This window comes from Thamnophis sirtalis, unplaced genomic scaffold, assembly GCF_051295495.1.
Source record: "Thamnophis sirtalis isolate CommonGarterSnake01/CBP01778 unplaced genomic scaffold, rThaSir2_p1.2 scaffold_9, whole genome shotgun sequence".
NCBI lineage: Eukaryota > Metazoa > Chordata > Lepidosauria > Squamata > Natricidae > Thamnophis > Thamnophis sirtalis.
Genome location: NW_028261389.1, coordinates 67,956,988 through 67,977,390, shown reverse-complemented (window position 1 = coordinate 67,977,390; position 20,403 = coordinate 67,956,988). Strand labels below are relative to the sequence as shown.

Sequence of the window (20,403 nt, the reverse complement as noted above, 5' to 3'; positions counted from 1 at the left end):
TGAAGGCCCCTTGGCCTATACGACCCAAAGATAAAAGGACAAGAAAGCTCCTCCCACTGTCGGGACTCCCCCCCCTCCCCCCCCCAAAAAGCGGCCCTCCTCCGGAGGGAGAGCAGAGGAGAAGCCCGGCTTTCCCCGGCCTTTTGTGAGCTCAGCTCCGCCCAGAGGCGGCCCCGTCCTGCCGCCTCTGCCCTTCAAGTCACGGTGGGCCGCGGTCGCAAAGCAAGCGCGGCCGGCCTTTTGAAGGCAGCGAAGCCAGACCATGATGGGGGCCGCGGGCCGGCACGTGGTGTGCGCCATGTCTGGCGGGGTGGACAGCGCCGTGGCGGCTTTGCTGCTGAGGCGAAGAGGTGAGGCTTCCCGAGCGGAGAATGGGGGCGAGAGCGGCTGGCCCCGTATTTCACCCACCCCACTCCCCCGGCCTCCTTTAACTGCCCTCCCTCATCCACCCGAGCTTGCTTTCCCTCAGTAGAACTTCCGTTCCGATCTATGGAGACTACAACTCCCGGCATTCCCCTTGCGAAGGGCCTTTGAGAGGAGAGCGGGAGGGTCGTAGTTAACATCAGGTGGGTGAAGCCTGAGGGAAGGTGTTGCTTTGCGCGGATAAAACGCTCCTTCCACTTGGATTCCTGGGGACTATAGCAATAGCACTTACACCTATATAGGAGAGAATTAAATAGAATAGAACAGAACAGAACAGGAAGGGGCTTCGGAGGTCTTCTAGTCCAGCCCCCTGCTCAGCCATTTCAAACAAGGGACTGTCCAGTCTCTTCTTTAAAACCCAATTGGTTTGAATCTAGTTTGGTCCTCATCTGAGCTTCCAATTTCTAGTACAGTGTTTCTCAACCTTGGCAACTTGAAGATGTCTGGACTTCAACTCCCAGAATTCCCCAGCCAGCGAATGCTGGCTGGGGAATTCTGGGAGTTGAAGTCCGGACATCTTCAAGTTGCCAAGGTTGGGAAACACTGTTCTAGTAAGTTTAAAATCCTATAGCCTCTTTTTGATGGGTTAGCTCCATTAAGCCATTTTATAGTGCCTTTTTTTTTTTTGGAAGAAGACTAGCATAAAGCCTGTGTCATTTGCATGGCACCAGTTTTCATGAGGGATGAGCTCACTCTGCATTGGCCCACACATCTTAAAGTTGCCAAGGTTGAGAAATTCTGATCTATATCTATCTTACCTTATTCTAGGCTGCATAAACAGAGGTATAGAATCAAGATCATGTGAAGCGTTAATACTACTTTATAATGCCTTGGTAAGGCCACACTTGGAACACTGCATTCAGATTTGGTCGCCACAATGTAGAAAAGATGTGGGGACTCTAGAAAGAGTGCAGAGAAAAGCAACAAAGATGATTAGGGGACTGGAGACTAAAACATATGAAGAACGGTTGCAGGAACTGGGTATGTCTAGTTTAATGAAAAGAAGGACTAGGAGAGACATGATAGCAATCTTCCAATATCTCAGGGGTTGCCACAAAGAAGAGGGAGTCAAGCTATTCTCCAAGGCATCTGAGGGCAGGACAAGAAGCAATGGGTGGAAACTAATCAAGGAGCGAAGCAACTTAGAACTGAGGAGAAATTTCCTGACAGTTAGAACAATCAACCAATGGAACAGAATTTGCCTCCAGAAGTTGTGAATGCCCCAACACTGGAAGTCTTTGAGAAGATGTTGGATAGCCATATGTCTGAAGTGGTGTAGGGTTTCCTGCCTAAGCAGAGGGTTGGACTAGAAGACCTCCAATGTCCCTTCCCACTCTGTTATTCTAATCTAAAAATATACCGTTTCACGGTGGATTTACAGTCCTCTAAACCAGTGGTCCCCAACCCCCGGTCCGCGGACCGGTGCCGGGCCGTGGAGTATCTGGCACCGGGCCGCGCAGCGGCCGGGGGCCATGATCGCTGCAGCGGCCGGGGGCCTAAGGGAAAGTCGCTAGGCCTACGGGACAACGTCGTCCAATCAGTAAGTAAAGTGGGATGAAGGAGGGGTGTCGGTTCAGTTCCTTTCCAGTTGCGCGAGCAGTGCACGCAAATTGGTGGCTGGGGTGGCCGGGCGCGTGCCTGGGACGGTGTGTGGAGCGGGGCCACCGGACTGAGCCTCTCAGAGGCGGTTGGTGGGCGTGTGCCATCGCGAGGTTTCGCCGCGAGGAATGTGAGAAGCCCAGGTGGTTGTTTCCTCCTCCCCTCTTCCCCGCGAGCTCTCGCCGGCGCCGGGCTTTCCCCTTGCTCGTCTGCGGCCGCCGTTTTTGTCTCCCGCAGAGGCTGTTCCCCGAACCACCACCACCACCACCAACCCGGCCTCCCCTGTCAGCGCCCCGCATCATGTCGTGATCTCCGGGCGGACGTGTGAGACCAGGGAGGTGGCGGTGAAGTCGTGGTTGTGTGTGTGTGAATGCGATTGTCTGAAGTGAGTCGGGGTGAGGAGGGGGGAAAACACTTTTCATTTTATCGCAGGGCTACCAAGACGGCAAGTATGGGGGTCATGGGGGGGGGGAGAGAAGGGAGGCTGATCTGGAGAAGCTTTGGAGACTGATTGGGAAAGAGGGTTGAAAGCCCACGGGGTCTTCTCACATCTCTATAAGTGGCTCTATAAATGAAATAATTCGATTTTGTTAGCATGATTCTGCGACAAACTCTGCCCCCCCTCCAAAAAAAAAAACCCCTGACTGAATTCTACAAGCAGTTGCACCGACCCCCGGATTTTAATCTATTACATAGATCCTCTCAGGGTATGAATTTCAAAGAAATCAAAAGGGGAACAATATACCTTTTAGCTAAAAACAACAGATGAGGAAGTTTCCTTAGGTCTGAAGTTTTCTCCAGTCTCCAAATGAAACATTTGAAATGCCCTTTTCTGTTTAGATTTCAAACTTTGAAATAGAGAAGTGTGCATGAAGGAAGAGAGACAGACAAGCACTCTTAATGCATATTGTATATTCTCTCTCTGCGTGTGTATTATATACTCTTAATATGCACTCTTAGTGTATATTGATTATGAAATATTTGCTGCTGCATGTGGAGACGCCCCCCCACCCCTGCGCGCGCTCAGCGGGCCACGGTAAAATTATCAAAGGCTGACTGGTCCGCGGCGATAAAAAGGTTGGGGACCACTGCTCTAAACGGTTTACTGCATCGGCATATTGCCCCCCCAACAATCTTGAGTCCTCCTTTTACGGATGTCAAGTCATGAACATAGCTGCACTTAATAACAATTGAACAGAGAGCACACCACAAAAGTCTCACTTTGGGATTCAGAGGTTTATTAGAATTTATAGCATAGCAAGCATAAAACCTTTGCTGTAGGCACTTGCATTACATTGCATAACACTTTTCCCACAGCCTCAGCCGCTCTCATTTCGGCATATAGGGAACTATGGTGTCTATACCAGCTACTGTTTCATCAGATGAACATGCACATATGCTGATTACAAATTTTGAATCAGGCAATTTATGTCACTATTGAACCTATCTCAGTCCCCCCTCACCCCCAACTTTACTGTGCTTGAAGGGGGTACCCGTTATTTTCTCCTCACACCGACCTCGGAAAGATAGAAAGCTGAGCCAACCTTGAGCCTGCTGAGATTTGAACTGCCAAGTTGCAGGCAGCCGGCAGACAAGGTGGTCTTTGACTTACAACCACAATCCAGCCTAAATTATCTGTTGCTCAGTGAGATATTTATTAATGGAGTTTTGCCCCATTTTACTACCTTTCTTGCCACAATTGTTACGTTAATAGCTGCAGTTAAGTTAATAACATGGTTGTTAAGTGAATCGGGCTTCCCTGTTGACTTTGCTTATCAAAAGGCCATAAAAGGGGATCACATAACCCCCGGGACTCTGGAACTGGCATAAATAACAGTTGCCAAGCATCCTAAATTTGATCACGTGGGCGATGCCACAATGTTTGTAAAAGTGAAAAACGATCATAGCTCACTTCTTTCATTGCCGTTGTAACTTTGAAAGGTCACTAAATGAACTGTTGTAAGTCGAGAACTACCTGTATTCGAAATGCTTTGTCCTTGCCTTCTTTCAAAGAACATTTTAAAGCTTCTCTGCCCTTCCTGCAACCCTGGGCTCTCATAGTGGTCTTCCATCCAAACATTTAGTCTGTCTTGAGTCTGCTTAGTTTTTGCAGATCAATCAAGCTCATCTAGGACCTCCATATAGCTTGTCATCCATTAAATTATGCCCAATTCTTTCAGATTGACTTGCTCATTGGCATTCAGTGGGCACAACCTGGGTCCTAGATCAATCTTGGTAACTTTAAGATGTGTGTACTTTAACCCCCAGAATTCCCCCCAGCATATTGGCTGAGGAATTCTGGGAGGTGAAATCCACACATCTTAAAAAGTGCCCAGTTTGAAACACAGTGCTTATAAACCAATCCTTTTTTTCTGAGCTCATTCTGTCTCTAGGGTTGCTGTTGTAAGAAAAAAAATGGAGAAAGGATTTGTTTATAGAGGAAAGTCAGATATATAAGAAATACAAAAATACAAATATAATATGTTTTTCTGTTATGCTATTCTGTGTTTCATATGTGTGCCAGTAGGTGTATATAATACTCCCAAATATATATACTTCCGTTTGCAATTTTAAATCTATCTTCATTTGGCTTTGGAAATCATTTTCTCCAGGGAACTCTGAAAAAGTTGTGGTTATGTGAATTTTGTTTACGCTAATGGCATAGGTGTATGTTTTTAACTGAGCATCCTTTCTCTGTTATTCTTTAAGTAAACACTTAATTTTTTTTAAGAAAATGATTTAAATGATTTTACATGAATGAATCTATAAATATTTCCAGCGTAGGGTATCGTTTTTGGAATCAAATTCACACACAAAGTGCTGCTAAACATGCAGCTATTTCTGGCATTTATTATGTTTACTTTCAAATGTGTAAATAAAATTTAGCTATTCTATGTAACATAATCCTGGGAAAAGATACTTTTGGTTTAAAAGAGTTGCTGATAGATATTGAGTGAGACCCACGCACAGACTTTGAAGGATCTTTTTGCTAAGCTCTTATTTAATTCTTTATTTTATATTTTAATGATAGCAATGGCAATAGCACTTAGACGTATATACCGCTTCACAGTGCTTTACAGCCTTCTCTAAGCAGTCTCTATATTTTAATGATGAAACTAAACATGAGCTAATTCAATGCTTTTATGAGCAATCGATGACCAGAGATAACTATTCAGTCCATTATTGCCTATATATTTTGACACATCTAGATAGAATGAAGATTTTCTACTTGTCATGTCCACAATTTACTATTCTGGTAATAGTATATTTTATAATAGCACAGTAACAATTATCCAAAACTGGATAAAGTGTAGCAGATATAAGTTTTTGCCATAGATGATTCAAAAACTTTAACAGTGAAAGATTGAACATTATTTGTGGGGATATCTAGAGTATGTTAATTTTTCTTATGCGGTCTTGCCACTTATACTTTCTCATTTCTTACTTTCCCCATCTGAGCAGGATATGATGTGACTGGGGTGTTCATGAACAACTGGGACTTGGTGGATGAAAAGGGAATTTGTCAAGGCAGTCAAGATTGTGAAGATGCTTATAAAGTGTGTCAGATACTCAATATTCCATTTCGCCAAGTTTCCTATGTTAAAGAATATTGGAATGAAGTATTCAGGTAAGAGAATTTTCATAAATCTTTTGCTGAAAGAAAGCTTTGTGTGACTGGGAAGATTAATAAGAGAAGCAGAGGCTTCCTATGTAGGATTTGCAAGCTTCCTTGCCTAGTTCTTGTCTCCTTTTCTGGTCTTTATAATCTAGCAAAGCATCAATGCTCTATGCTTTGGTTATGAAAGGGTATATTAAAAATTTTGGAACATTCTGAAGTCTAATAAAACTTATTTGCCTCTGGAAGCAAAAACAATCCACCATGAAGCCGAAAGAAGCTTATTTGAAGAGCCACCAATGATAAACTAAAGATATAGACATTCTTGGGTTGAATTTAACTTCTGATGACTACAATGCAGGCACCTGGCTTTCTTGGGGATAATATGGAAGTAATTCACCATTTCCTATTTATGATATACGGGTAGTCCTTGACTTACAATCATTCGTTTAGTAACTGTTTGAAGTTACAACATCATTGAAAAGAATTACTTACAGCCTTATTGATGCAATAATTTTATAATCCACATTTAGTAGTGAAATAGGTCTATAGTTTTTTACTTGTTGTAGATCTGACTCTTCTTGTGATATAAGCATTATATATGCCTCCGTCCATGTTTCTGGTATCTTTGCCTCCCTTAATAAGTCATTAAATAATTCCAACATTACATTGCTTAATACTCCTTGTAGTGTTTGGTACAGTTCTGCCGGTAATCCATTTGGTCCTGGTGTTTTCCCATTCTTTCGCCTTTTGATGCCTTCTATTACCTCCATCATTGTAATTCTTTCTTCTAGTGCCTTCTTAAATTTTTCTGGGATTTTAGTTATTCTAGTTTTTTCTAAGAATTGTCTTATTTTCCTTTCTGGTACCCTCTCATGTTGAGAGAGTTTGTTGTAGTAGTTCTCAATTATTATTTTCTTTTCTCCATTTGAATGATGTAGATTCCCTTCTTCATCCCCCAATTGGCTTATCAGCTTTTTTTTTTCTTTCCTTTTTCAATCTGTAAGCCAGCCAACGTCCTGGTTTATTTGCTTTTTCAAAAAAAGTTTTGTTTTGCCGATTTTATTTTGTTTGCCAAATCTGCACTTTCTATCAGGTTCAGTTTATGTTTTTGCAGTTCCAACATATTTTTGACTGTTGCAGCATCTACTTGGTCACATGATTAAAATTTGGGCTCATGGCAACTGCATATGTTTATGATGGTTGCAGCATCCCAAGGTCATTTGAAAATCACTACTATAAGCCAATCCTTTTTTCGGCCATGTCATTTTTAATTGATTAAAATAAGAAGCCTAATTATAAACTGAAACAATTTCAGTAAAATCTGGTCAGGGCAAAGCGATTGGTCTATTCTGATCAGCTTATTCTGATTAATTTGATATGGTTCAGATGTTTAGCTGTATATAAAGTAATTGGGGTTCTTGATGGAGCAGTAAACATGCCTCTGCATTTCCAAAAATTCATAATGATTGTAGTGTTTTTTCTCCCTTACCTACAGCTACCTTTTAAATGAATATGAAGTTGGACGGACACCTAATCCTGATATTATATGTAATAAAAACATCAAATTCAATTATTTCCTACACTATGCTATGAATAACATTGGTAAGTTCTATTTTCAGTGGTGTTTTCCTTTCTGAAAAACAAAGCTCGGGAATAAACCTGAAAATCAGTCCCAATTTGCATACAATCTTTTTACAGCCTATCAAGATCTGGCTTTTCAGATCAATCTGTGACTTAATTGAAGGCTCGGTTTTACACTTTTATATTCAGAGAAAGCATTACTGAATTCAGTGAAGTTTCCTCCTGAGCAAAGTGGTATAGTATAATATCATAAAAAACAAAAGTCGTGAAATATATTAAAAGTCTTGCTAAAATAAAAGCATCTAATTTCTCTTTATTTTTTCAAAACTATGCCAGGAGCTGATGCAATAGCAACTGGGCACTATGCAAGGACCTCCCTGGAAGATAATGAAGTTTTTCAGCAAAAATATCAACAAAAACCACGAGGACTATTCAGAAATAGATTTGAAATAAGAAACGGTAAGTGTTCCACTGTTTAAATCCAGATTAGATACATAGCATCAATTCTCAGTCATCCAGGTCATGATTGTCCCAAAGATGCTTTTTCAGGAGGCAACTGGACTTCCTTGTTTTTCTTTGAAGACGTCCACTTCACATACAAGAAGGTTCAAACAGATTTCCAGAAAAAATGCAGATTACAGAAATCATTTACACTTCAGCTTGAAATTCAGACAACACAGACTCATCTCCAACAGCCTCTGCCTGTCTTCAATGAAGAGACACAGGACAGAAAACATCCTTCAGCCAAAAAGGCTCCGCACCCATTTGTACTACTCAGGTGACCCTGAGGACACAGATAAACCTCCAAGTGGCCTCAATGACTCTCTAGAAGAATGCAAAATGACCAGCTGCCTGAAAGGAATATAAATCCTTCCATTCTCCACCATCCAGTCAGAGATGAAGCAGCTTCTTGGATGAGAAGCAAAATGTCTTCAAAGAAAAACAAGAAAGTCCAGTTGCTTCTTGAAAAAGCACCTCTAGCATCAATTAGTATAATGAAATAAATTTTTAGTAGTAGGCACCTTGTCTGCAAAAGTCTTAGAATACAGATTAAAACTGGAAAACAAGATGAAGAAAAAAGGTAATTTTTGCAGAAAGAAAATGGCTAAAAAATCTGCTGCATTGGATTTAAAGTAGTATATCATATACCGTATTGATCATATATCAAAGTATCATATCACATTATATATCATCATCTTCATATCAAAGATACCATATCATAATCAAGAGCCCCTTTTGTTATTTGTTACTTTGGCTTTCTTGGCATATAGTATTAATTGCATAGTATGTTGGCTTGTTTTATTGTTTTCAGCCTTGTTACATTTTTCTGTGATTTAAAGAATCGAACCAAATGTTCTTGCAGCTGTCAAACTTCTTCAGGGAGCGGATCACAATAAAGACCAAACATTCTTCCTCAGCCAGATTTCTCAAGAAGCTTTGCAGAAAACCATTTTTCCTCTTGGAGATTTAACAAAAGACTTTGTGAAGAAGATAGCTGCAGAGCATCAGCTTTATCATGTGTTGAAAAAAAAAGAGGCATGGTAACATTTCCTACTCAAAGGACATTATAAGGGGGGGGGGAACCAATCATTATAACTTAGAGCCGTGTTTCTTGAACTTGCACATTCATTTCCCTCTTCATACTTCATAGTGTCCCCCTGAAGCCTGGTTCATATGTGAAAGAGCTACTCTTCCATTAAGATGTGTGGATTACAACAAAAATTCCCCAGCCAACAATTGTCAAGTTTGAAAAAAAACATTAGTTTAGATGCCTTTGCAATCTGGAAAAATGACCAAAAGCTGTTCTTTTGATGGATCTTGTTTCTGGATAAAATTACCAATTGTGCCATTTTAGTATTTTGATCATTTCTAAGTCAGGAATTAGTTGTTCTATCTTTCATTGCAGTGAAGTAGGATAGTCTTCTGTTGAACACATATTTTTGTATTTCAACATTTCCTATTGTTTAATTTTCCTCTAAAGTTCACTATATTTTCTTTAAGATTATTTTTTGCATCTAACATGTTTCTAGCTAGGTAGATCTAATAGGTGAGAATAGATAGATATAAAGTGCCATTATTTGAACTTTCAAAATACCTAAAGGGTGACCATCAATTGTGTTTTATTTTAGAGCATGGGCCTCTGTTTTGTTGGTAAAAGGGATTTTTCAGAGTTCCTTCTTGAGGTGAGAAATTACTGATTCACAATTTTTATGAACACGTGTACATTTTATTTTATTATTACTTTCAACATGTATGACTTTTAAATGGGATTTAAATTGAGAGGATGTTTTTCCCCCTTGTAGTATCTGCAACCACGTCCAGGAAATTTTGTCTCCATTGAAGATGGCAAAGTTCTTGGAACACACAAAGGTGAGCAAATGTTTATTTTATCCAATTCCTATTAAATGTTGTGAAATATAAATAACTCTACATTATCCTCCCCCCCCCTCCCTGAATCTGGCAACATAAAATTCAGTAAATCTTTAGTTTTCCCCAAACTGTCTCATCACCATGAGCCATGATGGCTCAGAGGTTAGAATGCAGTACTGCAGGCTACTTCTGCGGATTACCGGCTGCCAGCAGTTTGGCAGTTCAAATCTCACCAGGCTCAAGGTTGACTCAGCCTTCCATCCTTCCGAGGTGGGTAAAATGAGGACCCAGATTGTTGGGGGCGATAGGCTGTTTCTGTAAACCACTGTAACTGTAAAGCACTGCCAAGCGGTATATAAGTCTAAGTGCTATTGCTATTGCTATCCGGCAATGGATTTGAATGAACTCAGAGCCTCAAGCCCCTACAATATCCTCTTATTAAAAACATCTGCCACAAAAGCTTCAAATTAGGTGGCGAGTTATTAAACATTTGGTTACTGTTTTTATTAGGTGATACTGTGTAAGGAAGAGGGATTTTATAAAGTGAACAAAATGTAGATCCTTTAATCTCCTTAAAAATAAACAGTCAAGCAGGCTAAGCATAAACATACTTAAGAAAGGAATCTATTAATGCTGAAAATTAGACCAGATTTGTAAGGGGAGAGTAATGTTTTTTCGGGGGGCGGGGGGGGGAGTAATAATTACTGGGCTTGGCCTGCGAAGTTCCGGGGGGCGGGTGGTTTCCATATGAAAAGGGATTCCATAGGATGACATTGCCTGGAATTTTGACAAGTCCAAGTGGGAGAGGAAATGGCTTAAATTAAGCCTTGACATTAGGGAGAAGAAGTTATGTGGTTTCTTTGACATCTGACATCTTATTTGATTGCAGATCTTTTGAGAGAGCAGGGGAGGAGGAAAGGAAGGAAGGAAAGGAAAGGAAAGGAAAAGAAGGAAAGGAAAGGAAAGATCGGTTTCAGAGGCAATGCATTTCAATAGAACTTCCCAGGCTCCTTTTTGTAGACAACTTTCCAGAACAATGATTTTAGCTATTCAGTTATATTATTTGAATTACTATTTGTTATTATCACTATTATTATTGATGGCTAATAAGTTGCTGTTGAAAAAATAAATTGAATAAATTGAAAGGCTGTGACTGCTGCCTAGGACAGTGATGGCGAACCTATGACACGCGTGTCAGTGCTGACACGCGTAGCCATTTGGGGTGACACGCACAGGATTTCATGCGATTCATCCTCGGCTCCTGCACGGCCGCCGAGGATGAAAGAATCTGTGCTGGAGGAACGGGGGGGGCGGGACGTGTGATCTCCCCCGCCCACACTCACTTACTGTATCGCCGCCGCCCCTTTCTGAGTGCAGGGGCTGCTGGTAAGGCATGCGTGCCGTGCGCACACACGTCATCAGTGCGGCGAGGGAGGACCCGCAGGAGAGGAGCGCTGGAACAGTGCGCGCCTCTCTCCAGTCAGGCCGGCACAGAGAGTCTACTCCTGGGACTGTCGGTTACGACCACACTACAGCAGGGAACAGCGGAGTGCCAACGGGAACTGTGAGCGCCATTATACATTTTTGTAGTTTAAACTATAAATTGCGCAAAATTATGTTTTTGTCGAAGTGACACACAACGCGAGTTATGCTTGATTTTTTGCCGATTTTTGACACACCATGCCAAAAAGGTTGCCCATCACTGGCCTAGGAGCATTTCAGAAAACCTGCCAGAGATATATTGCTGACGATTGTATTACAAATGGAGCAGTTTATAAATCCAATCGATCAGCATTCACATTCTTGTGTTTGTGTAATGACCAAACCCTAACCTGTTAATATATATTATTTTAAACACATCTGGCTGCAGTTTTACACTGGGGGTAATCTGTTGGCTAATTATGTTCAGAACTCATTCTCATGTTCAGAAATTTCTGTTACATCTTTTACTAAAATGACCTTAATTTAACTTTGCCCAACCAAAGGCTTTGTGGATTGTTGACTTCCAGCACCATTGGGGGCCTACCCACTTAAGGAAAGTTGTGTGCCCTTCATTTGGATGCTTATTGCGAGAGTTAAAAGTACTTTGAGCTACCATTACTTCTTGCTAGTGTTATTGGAACTTGGAAGTTAAGTCACATTGGAATTGGTTTAGAGATGGGATATTGGTTAGGATGAGGCTGTTACACTGATTCTTAAGCAAAATTTCAATCATACATTCTGTTTTTTAAGGAAATTCATCTATATAAACTCTTGGCAGATTATTTTAATCTGTAATATGTGTTTGCTGGTATCATGAGTAGACCTATTTTTTCCCGATGAAATACAGAAAATACAGAAAATACAGAAAATCGTGAGTTATAGTATTTTCACAGAGTAAGCTTATATCTGATACCTGCTAATTTGCTGTTTCCTTTTTTTGTGCTTTTGTTAATAGTAATAGAACTTAGACTCATATACTATTTTACAGTGCTTTACAGCTCTCTCTAAGCAGTTTACAGAGTCAGCATATTGCCCCCAACGATCATTTTACCTACCTTGGAAGGATGGAAGGATGATAATCAATACTGCTCCAGAGTTGTAGGTACTAGCTTGTAATTGATCTTATTCAGCTTGTTGCTCTGTGCATGTTCAAGATATAAATCTCATTCCAAGCCAGCTTGGATGATAAGAGTTAAAATCATGGACCAGAGGAAAGAGAGTAAGGGACTATATACTTGTTGCAACAGCACAATCAAAGACCTGCTCCTTTGTCGGGATGTTGGTTAGGGTGAGACTGTTAAGCATAATGAGCTTAAATGCCAACCGTACATTCAGTAGTTACGTGTTTCCTTTCTGCATTTTGCCTCTTGACTAAACAGCGGGTATTCATAGTCTTTTCTCTCCTCTTGGTTTTCCACATATCTGTGGGTTATCTTTTAAAATATGTGTTTTGCTTTTCTTAGGTTGCTTCTTATATACGTTTGGCCAGAGAGCTAAGCTAAGAAACTGCAGTAACGCATGGTTTGTTGTAGATAAAAACATATCCTCTGGGGATGTTTTTGTGGTAAGTTTGCTTGCATTTGTACCGTTTGTGATAGCCGCCTAAAAGAATGTGCTTATTACTGGCCCAAGATTCTTGGCTTTTGCAAACAAAAGAAAAACCAAAGCTGTTAAGTCAACCGGGTGTCGAGACGTTTCATTACATCCTGTTCAAACGAGATTTTGATCAACAGAAAATTGAAAAGGATGTTGGCACGAAGTATGCAATAAATGCCAAGCAATGAAAGAAGCGATTAGACGGTTGAGCTTCACCTTAAAACAAGCATGCCTTCATCCTAAGTGTTTCATCTTTAAGTCAACCATCATCCTGATGCCATAGTTCTATTGTTAGCGATGGCCACTGTCGCAGGCTGGAAGGGCTGACTTGTACAGTGCATCCTTAGATTCCTGCTTCTCTCTCCCTTATCAAAGGGAAAGGGATGCACATTTGTGAGGGTGGAAGCTGCTGTGAGATTTTGATTCCTGAATCAACGGTCACGCAATGTGACATCAGCACTGGGAGAGGCTGAACAAGCAGCAGAACTTTGATGGACATGCTGAAGCTGTCCGCTTGCTCCCTCTTATTTCCCTTTTTCCATGGATAGTGTATGGATACACATGTAATTCTCATGTAGCAACTTTGCAATTACACCAATCATGAAAAAGTAACTTTATGTCCAATTCTTGTGTTTATGAGCATTGTAAGGCAAAGAAAGGTTTGTAAGGCAAAGAAAGGTTGAAGTAAGATAGTAAGTGCAGTTGTGCATCGCTTAGTAACTCCTGTTACTAACTGAAGTCGCTAAATGAGGACTGCCTATACTTAATATGCTCCTTTAAGCCTGGATAAAATCCCTAAATTTATATGGGGAGCAGTGGCTCCACTCTTGTAGCAGTGCTTTTGTTCTTACCTGGCCCTTTAAAGTATGACAGTTTGGAGATATAGCATTTAGTTAAGATTAATATCTACCTATACAAAAACATAATTTCTTGTTCATATTGCCTCTGTAGCTTTAGCAATGTATAGGCTAATTACAGTTAAAACATTTTAGGACCAACACTTTCCTGCTTTGTGCAGGAAGCAAAACATTCCATAACAATTATATAGTGCAATGTTTTGTGATCTTGGCAACTTTGGACTTCAATTTCCAGAATTGTGTGACTTGAAGTCCATATGTCATAAAGTTGCTAAGATTAAAATACATTGATCTGGTTTAATAGTAGAAGCCTGTTGGTTTCAATAAATTACTGTATGACCCATGAGGGCTCAGCACCCTGGAGCCTGTGGTCTCGAATAGCTATTGGAGACCCCTGCGATCACATTACCAGCATCCAACAACATGGCTGTTGAAAACTAGCAGATTATTTCCCTCATTTTGGAAGGCAGACCCCATAAATGTCTAATATAAAAGGCTTCAGATAGTTTTAAGATAGTTCAAATAAAGAGAGAGAAAAATAGAAATCCTGGCCAGCTGGTTCTATATGGTATATAGCCTACTGTACTGTAGGCTATGTTTAGCATTGCCTTTTGAAAAATGTTAAATAATATTAAATTTGCCCACCCCAGTGTTCCATCAAACCAGCCTGTGATATTTTCTATGGTCTCCCTTCATAAAACAAATAAAATGTCTTCCCAGACTGTTGAAAACGAATCCAGTGAAGCATTAAATGAATGCAATAAAACATTGCATTAATCATCCCTGTGATAGAAAGAGGACCTCACGATTTGAGTTTTTACCCCCTCTCAAAGCAGAAGTCTTTGCCTTCCAATTTAACTTTGATTTTTTTTTCTTTTACTTGTTGCTAATTTTATCTATGTATAGTGGTGAGATGCTGAGTTGTAAAGATACATCTTTTTTGTATCTTTCTTAAGGCGCCCTCCAGGGATCACCCTGCGCTGTATAGAGACCTTTTACGGACAAGCAGAGTTCATTGGATTGCTGAGGAACCACCTGCAGAACTCATTCAGAACAAAATGATGGAGTGCAATTTCCGCTTCCTACACTTGATGGCGCTAGGTGACTAGACTTTGTTAATAGAAACGTGTGGTGGCACACAAGGCCCAGAGAGGGCATTGGGAGAAGGATATGTTTATAGAAGGAAACATTATTTGCTCAGATGAGAGTACAGATTTTGAGGTTTTAATTTCTGATTTTAATTTTACAGGTTTGTAAAGGGTATTTTAAAAAAAATTGAATTCTGTGTTTTATTTTGATGGTTTGATTGTTTAATTATGTGAGCCAGGCTAAGTCAAATCAAATCCATGAAAGTCAATCGCTTAACAGTTTTTTTTTTAAATTCGTAGTGCCTTGTACATTAACCCTAAATCAAGATGGATCAGTATGGTTGACTCTGGCTAAGCCAATAAGGGATCTTACAGCAGGGCAGGTATGTGCTGAGCCTTCTTCTCTGTGATTATCTTAAATTTTCTAATCATCCCAGGACATATTTCCTTGTAAATACACTCAGTTGTACTTTTGAACAGTTAGATTGAATAGCAAAGTGTGGAGCAGATTTTGCCCATGCACTGTATAACTCAGGGGTCGGCAACCTTAAACACTCAAAGAGCCTTTTGGATCCCTTTCCCACAGAAAAGAAAAGACCGGGAATCACAAAATCTACCCGGAGTCAAAAAGCTTAATCAATCGCGTGCCAGTGGGTGTCGTACATAGGTGGTTATGACACATATTTTGAGCGACGGGAAGCCGCAACAGAGAAATGAAAGCCACATGTGGCTCTAGAGCTGTGGTTTGCCGACCCCTGGTATAACTGGACGAAATAAGCAGTTCATACATATTATTGGTTGATTTATTAAACAATTACATATGAGTGAATAGAAAATCTCAGTGAGGAATCTTGGTTCTATCCATTGCTATTGCTGAATGCTTGAACATGATCCAACATGGCTGGCGTGATTCATTATAATTTTCCCTTGGGTTTGTTTGATTCTCAGCACTGAGGAGAAGGTTTTGTAAACATCTGTACTGCATTTGTCTGCTAGCGATAGTAATAATGAGGGGGAAATTAAGCTTTATTTGAAGCCCATAGGCATTTACTTTCAAGGAGGCCTCATTTATTCTCCAAGAAAAACATTGTTAGTAATATTGAATAGAATACATTCTTACATGCAGAAGATATCAGATATGATGTGTGCATCTCAGCAAAGGTGTGGGGGGAAGGCAAGTCTGCTCTGTCTGCATTTATCCTGGATAAGATGGTTCACTTTTTTTTCCTGGTGAAGATGGTTCAGTAGTCTAATCTTCAGTTAGAACAGTTTCTCAATCTCAGCAATTGGAAGATAGGTGGACTTCAACTCCCAAAATTCCCCAACCAGCTGAAGCTGGCTGGAAAAATTCTGGGACTTGTAAATCCACCCATCTTCTGAAGTTGCTCAAGAAACACTGATAAAGCTATTTGAGAATTTTGTTGCCTTCTCACCACAATTAACACAGCAAAAAAAGCAACTGTAATGGAAGGAGGAGAAGGATAGCTTTCATAATTAGCAAAAAAACATTCAGAGGACTTGTTAAGCTGCAGGCTTTATCAAGTCCTGTCATGCAAGTTGACGTTGTGGAATAGATTCTGTAAATCACCAAGAGTCGGTGAAAAAGAGTAGGATGTAAGAGCTCTACCCAGCTTGTCCAAAAATCCTCAGCATTAATAACTATCTGAATCACGATGGCTTAAAACTGAGAAATTTCAAATTGTGCATATTTTGAACAAAGGAAATAATGCAGTTGGAAAAAGGGAGAGGCTCCGTTGAATTCCTTAATTCAGAACATTTGTTCTAAGATGTGCGAATATCTAAGCTGTTGTGATTCACTATTGATAGGTTTGCTAGATTGTTATAATTAACTCAATGTTTCAGACTTCATTGGGAAGCGCTCCTTACCATGTGAACTGGAAGAACAAAATCTGTTTGAATGCAAGAATTAGCCTATCATTATTTACTTAGGTGCTAATTTTTATCAGTTCAATTTACACTGCTAAGAAAGATCACCTAATCATTATGGCAAGAATTATACTAGCAATGAATTCACTCTCACATTCTCTACGTCATATTGGATGTTTAAAAGCTAAGTAGTCAGAGGACCCGCTTGGTTCCACCACAAAACCGCGATGCCCTTATCCGCGCCGACATAAGTGCGGAGGCAAATCCGCGGGGTCCGAAGCGCTAAGAAAAAAACGACCCTACCGCCGCGACAACAGCGCGGTGACAGAAGGGCGTTCTACATGCTTCGTTCTTTGCCTCCAAAGATAGCCCTCCTCCTCCAGCTGACAGCAGCAGCGGGCACGGGGCAAAGCGGGCTGCCCAGCAGCAGCAGCCCGTGGGAAGGGTCCAGCTCAGCCGCGGGGGGCAGCAGGAAGCGGAGGAGGATGCGGCAGCGGCGGCGGCTGAGGCTCTCCCGGGCCGGCGAAGCGGGCTTGCCCGGTGGCGGTGGCCGCCCATCCAAGGAGATGTTGTTGAGGAAGAAGAGGGCGGCCTGCCTCTGCCGGGCAAGCCCGGTTCGCCGGCCCCGGGAGAGCCTCAGCCAACGCCGCTGCTGCGTCCTCCTCCACCGCCAGCGTCGGCGGCCCTGCTCGGGCCCCCCGCGGGCTTCCTGCTGCCCCCCGTGGCTGTGCTGGACCCTTCCCGCAGGTTGCTGCTGCTGCTGGGCAGCCCGCTTTGCCCCGTGCCCGCTGCCGCTGTCAGCTGGAGGAGGAGGGCTACCTTTGGAGGGAAAGAACGCCCTTCTGTCGCCGCGCTGTTGTCCCCGCGGTGATGACGCGCGGTGATGACGTCGCGACTTTAGGGACGCGATTTAATCTCCGCTATTTTGCGTAGCGCGGTTTTGTCGTGCCACGGACCCGCTTCTTCTCAATACACAGCCTCACGCTTCATACAATACAATTTGTCACTCTTCTGTCTTCCAGTTTGCTGTTTTCTACAAGGGAGACGAATGCCTAGGCAGTGGCATGATTCTGAGACTGGGGCCTTCGGTCTTTACTTTGCAACAAGGCAAGAACAGGGAGACCGCTGGTGTGAACCTACCAAGTGACGAAGTCACAGTCCACCCGACCAAATGATTTCTTGCTTTTTAAAAACCAAGCAGAGCTTATTATTTTTAAAAATGGTTAGTCAAAAGCCTTGGAATGATCGTCGGATACATGAATGCACATCGGGATGTGTTTGGAATTTCTCTGAAAAAATAAAACAGTTGTGACACATGGAATGACTCTTCTGGGTGAGAAAATGGTTACCTTTCCCCAGCCCTGTGCAGATGTTAAACAGAAGGCGACATCGCTCAAATAAGTGTGTATAGGATCACAATGTAACATATACAGTTTGAAGAATCCTGTTAAGATTATGTAAGTAAATTTTCTGGAATGTGGAACCGTATAATTTATGGCTAAATCTACTGTTGTGTGATCACAATAGACTTCTTTATCCTCTTTCTCAATATTTGCCTTTTGGTTGCCCATCTTGTAAACTTTCAAACCAGAAAGCCATTAGCAAATTGGAAGGCAATGTTACAGCTCAAAGATAAGGTAAGAGAATATGTGTGTCTGTGTGAATTCTGGGCATATCTAGAGATCTCTTTTTTTTATTTTCCTACTTGTTGAAAAATGAATGGGGCTTCTTAAGGAGCTTGTAATGAAATGTCCTAGTATACATTAATTAATTGAAATGCAACTAGGAAAATTTCTTGGCTCTTGAACTAAAGCTGGCAACTTTAGATATTTTCCTTTATCTATTGAAAAAGCTGCTTTGTGTCATCTCTTCAGCTGTATTTGGGTATTCCAGCACCCAACCAAATTAGAATTGTATTGGGGAGTTGACTAGATCAGGATCCACATTTTCTGCTTCTCTCATCTGTCATTCTCCACAAAGTTAGAGGGCACACATCTCCAGTTAGAATCCTGTAATCCTAGAAGCAGATTCCCTATCAGGTTTTCAAGCCTGGGATATGCCTAAACAGAGCCAGAGTTTACTGCATGCCTTCAAATTGTGGAGAGGAAGGATTGAGGCAAGGCTTCTCCTCATTTTCTTTTGTGTCTCTATTGAGGGTGTGGGATAAATAAGACCTTAATAAACTAAATAATAACTTTAAAGGTGGCATTGAAAATCATTGACAAAAATGGCATTTTCCTGTTCTGTAATTTTAATAAAAATTATTTTAATGGCAACACAGTATACACTATTGTAGGTTTGTGGGAAATGCTAGTCTTCTACATAGCTTGCTTATTTTAAAGAGGAAAATCTCATAGATTCATCTCAAGTCCAAAATTTCTACAGTGTCTTTTTTCCTGTACTTAAAATGAAATAATGTCTCTTTTGGGAAAAGTGTATTATGAGTCAGATTCATAATTGCCTATTATTTCAGAGTTTTCATTTTTTTGGCACAAATTACTGTCAGGTTGATGTTACATGAACCCTATCTATGTAATTAAATTATTAATTCATTCCTTTAGGTTTAAAAGCTTTTGATATGTATTTCAAGTAAACAAAAGCTCCTACTTTGTAAAGTGAAAACGTTTTAGATTTTGGTGATTATTTTACAAATAACATGAAAGACTCCTAAAAAACACTTCAGTCAATAAGCTTTTAATCATGTTTTATGTTTCAACGGGTGAGAGATGTATTTTGGGAGAAGAGACTATGAGCAATATTGAAGCATCAAGTTGGAACAAGCTGTTCTCCCATGAAGACCAAGGATGGCTTTAGAGCTGCATCATAGCAACCAGAGTTTCTATGGTAACAAAATGATTCAGCCCATATGACAGGTTGTAGCACCTGCAACTATCTTCCCTCCCCCCTTTTTTTCTGCCTAGACCAGAAAATGCTGGAACACCTGTAGTATTAATGACTATATTCGCCAAGAAAAATCAAAATTGTATTTGTAATAATAACCGTATCAAGATGATGTGCATTTTGTCTCTTTCCTTTCACTCTCTGGAAATTCCATACTATTAATGTAAATTTTTGATTGATCTCTGGAGATGAAAAAAATTACTTGGCAGGGAGGAGCCTTACACTCAAGCATGCAATTGTTCCCTTTTGCATGACAATTTAGTATCATTACTAAATCAAGAGAATTTATTGGAAATGGTAGCAATGGGACCCATCTCCCTTTCACCATTCCTCAGACTGACTCATCCAATTACTTCTATAGGTGGAGGCTCAGGGTACCCACAGGGTTGAAGTCAAGGTGACTGCTAAAAGCCCAATTGAAGAAGCTCCACCTGTTTGTTTTTTTATCTCCATCATGTGCCATCTTAACTTTTTAAACCACACCCTGTGGATCCCTCTGGTGCTGGCTTTATTGTGGCACTGCCAATCGGAACAGCTACAGTAGCTGCTATTTATTTTAGTATATACAATGAAGTAAGCCTACAGTAAGCAGCTTGTCCAGCATAAATTTCAGAAGAGAACGACAACAAACCTAATGGTTATGGAACACTGAATGAACAAGCTGAAATACACACTCCACTGCACCTACCAAGCCCCAACAGGTGTGTTGATTTCCACGTAGTTCCTTAAGCCAAGGTGAGGTCCTCTGGAAGGTCATGCCATTGGGAGGCCATTAAGTGTAGAGACCAAGGTTGTTTGCTCTGTCATGCAGTGTAGGCTACCTCCAGTGTGGAAATGGGGGTGTCCCCTCAGTAGGCGTTGTGTAGGGGTGGGTGTATATTACATGTGGCAAGAATCAGCCCCGTGCCATGATCTTGATCCTGAAAATAGGATAACAAGACCTGCTTTCATTTTGTTTAACATAAGATTGCAAACATTTAGGCAAAGTCAGATATTACCT

General features: G+C 41.0%; 1 protein-coding gene across 2 annotated transcripts; it reads left to right on the top strand.

The window, feature by feature from the left end:
- Positions 1-149: 149 nt before the first annotated feature.
- Positions 150-19,513, top strand: TRMU (tRNA mitochondrial 2-thiouridylase). 2 transcript variants are annotated; one of them, XM_087722174.1, is made up of 12 exons: positions 201-350; positions 470-566; positions 5,485-5,650; positions 7,137-7,243; positions 7,559-7,681; positions 8,586-8,758; positions 9,352-9,405; positions 9,526-9,592; positions 12,538-12,638; positions 14,484-14,628; positions 14,916-14,998; positions 17,525-19,513. In XM_087722174.1, the coding sequence occupies exons 3-12, from the start codon at positions 5,508-5,510 to the stop codon at positions 17,675-17,677; spliced, it is 1,149 nt and encodes a 382-aa protein (XP_087578300.1). In that variant the 5' UTR covers positions 201-350; positions 470-566; positions 5,485-5,507; the 3' UTR covers positions 17,678-19,513. The 2 variants fall into 2 exon arrangements, with proteins under 2 accessions (XP_013914170.2, XP_087578300.1); XM_014058695.2 differs by lacking the exon at positions 470-566 and having other exon boundaries at positions 150-350.
- Positions 19,514-20,403: the final 890 nt, after the last annotated feature.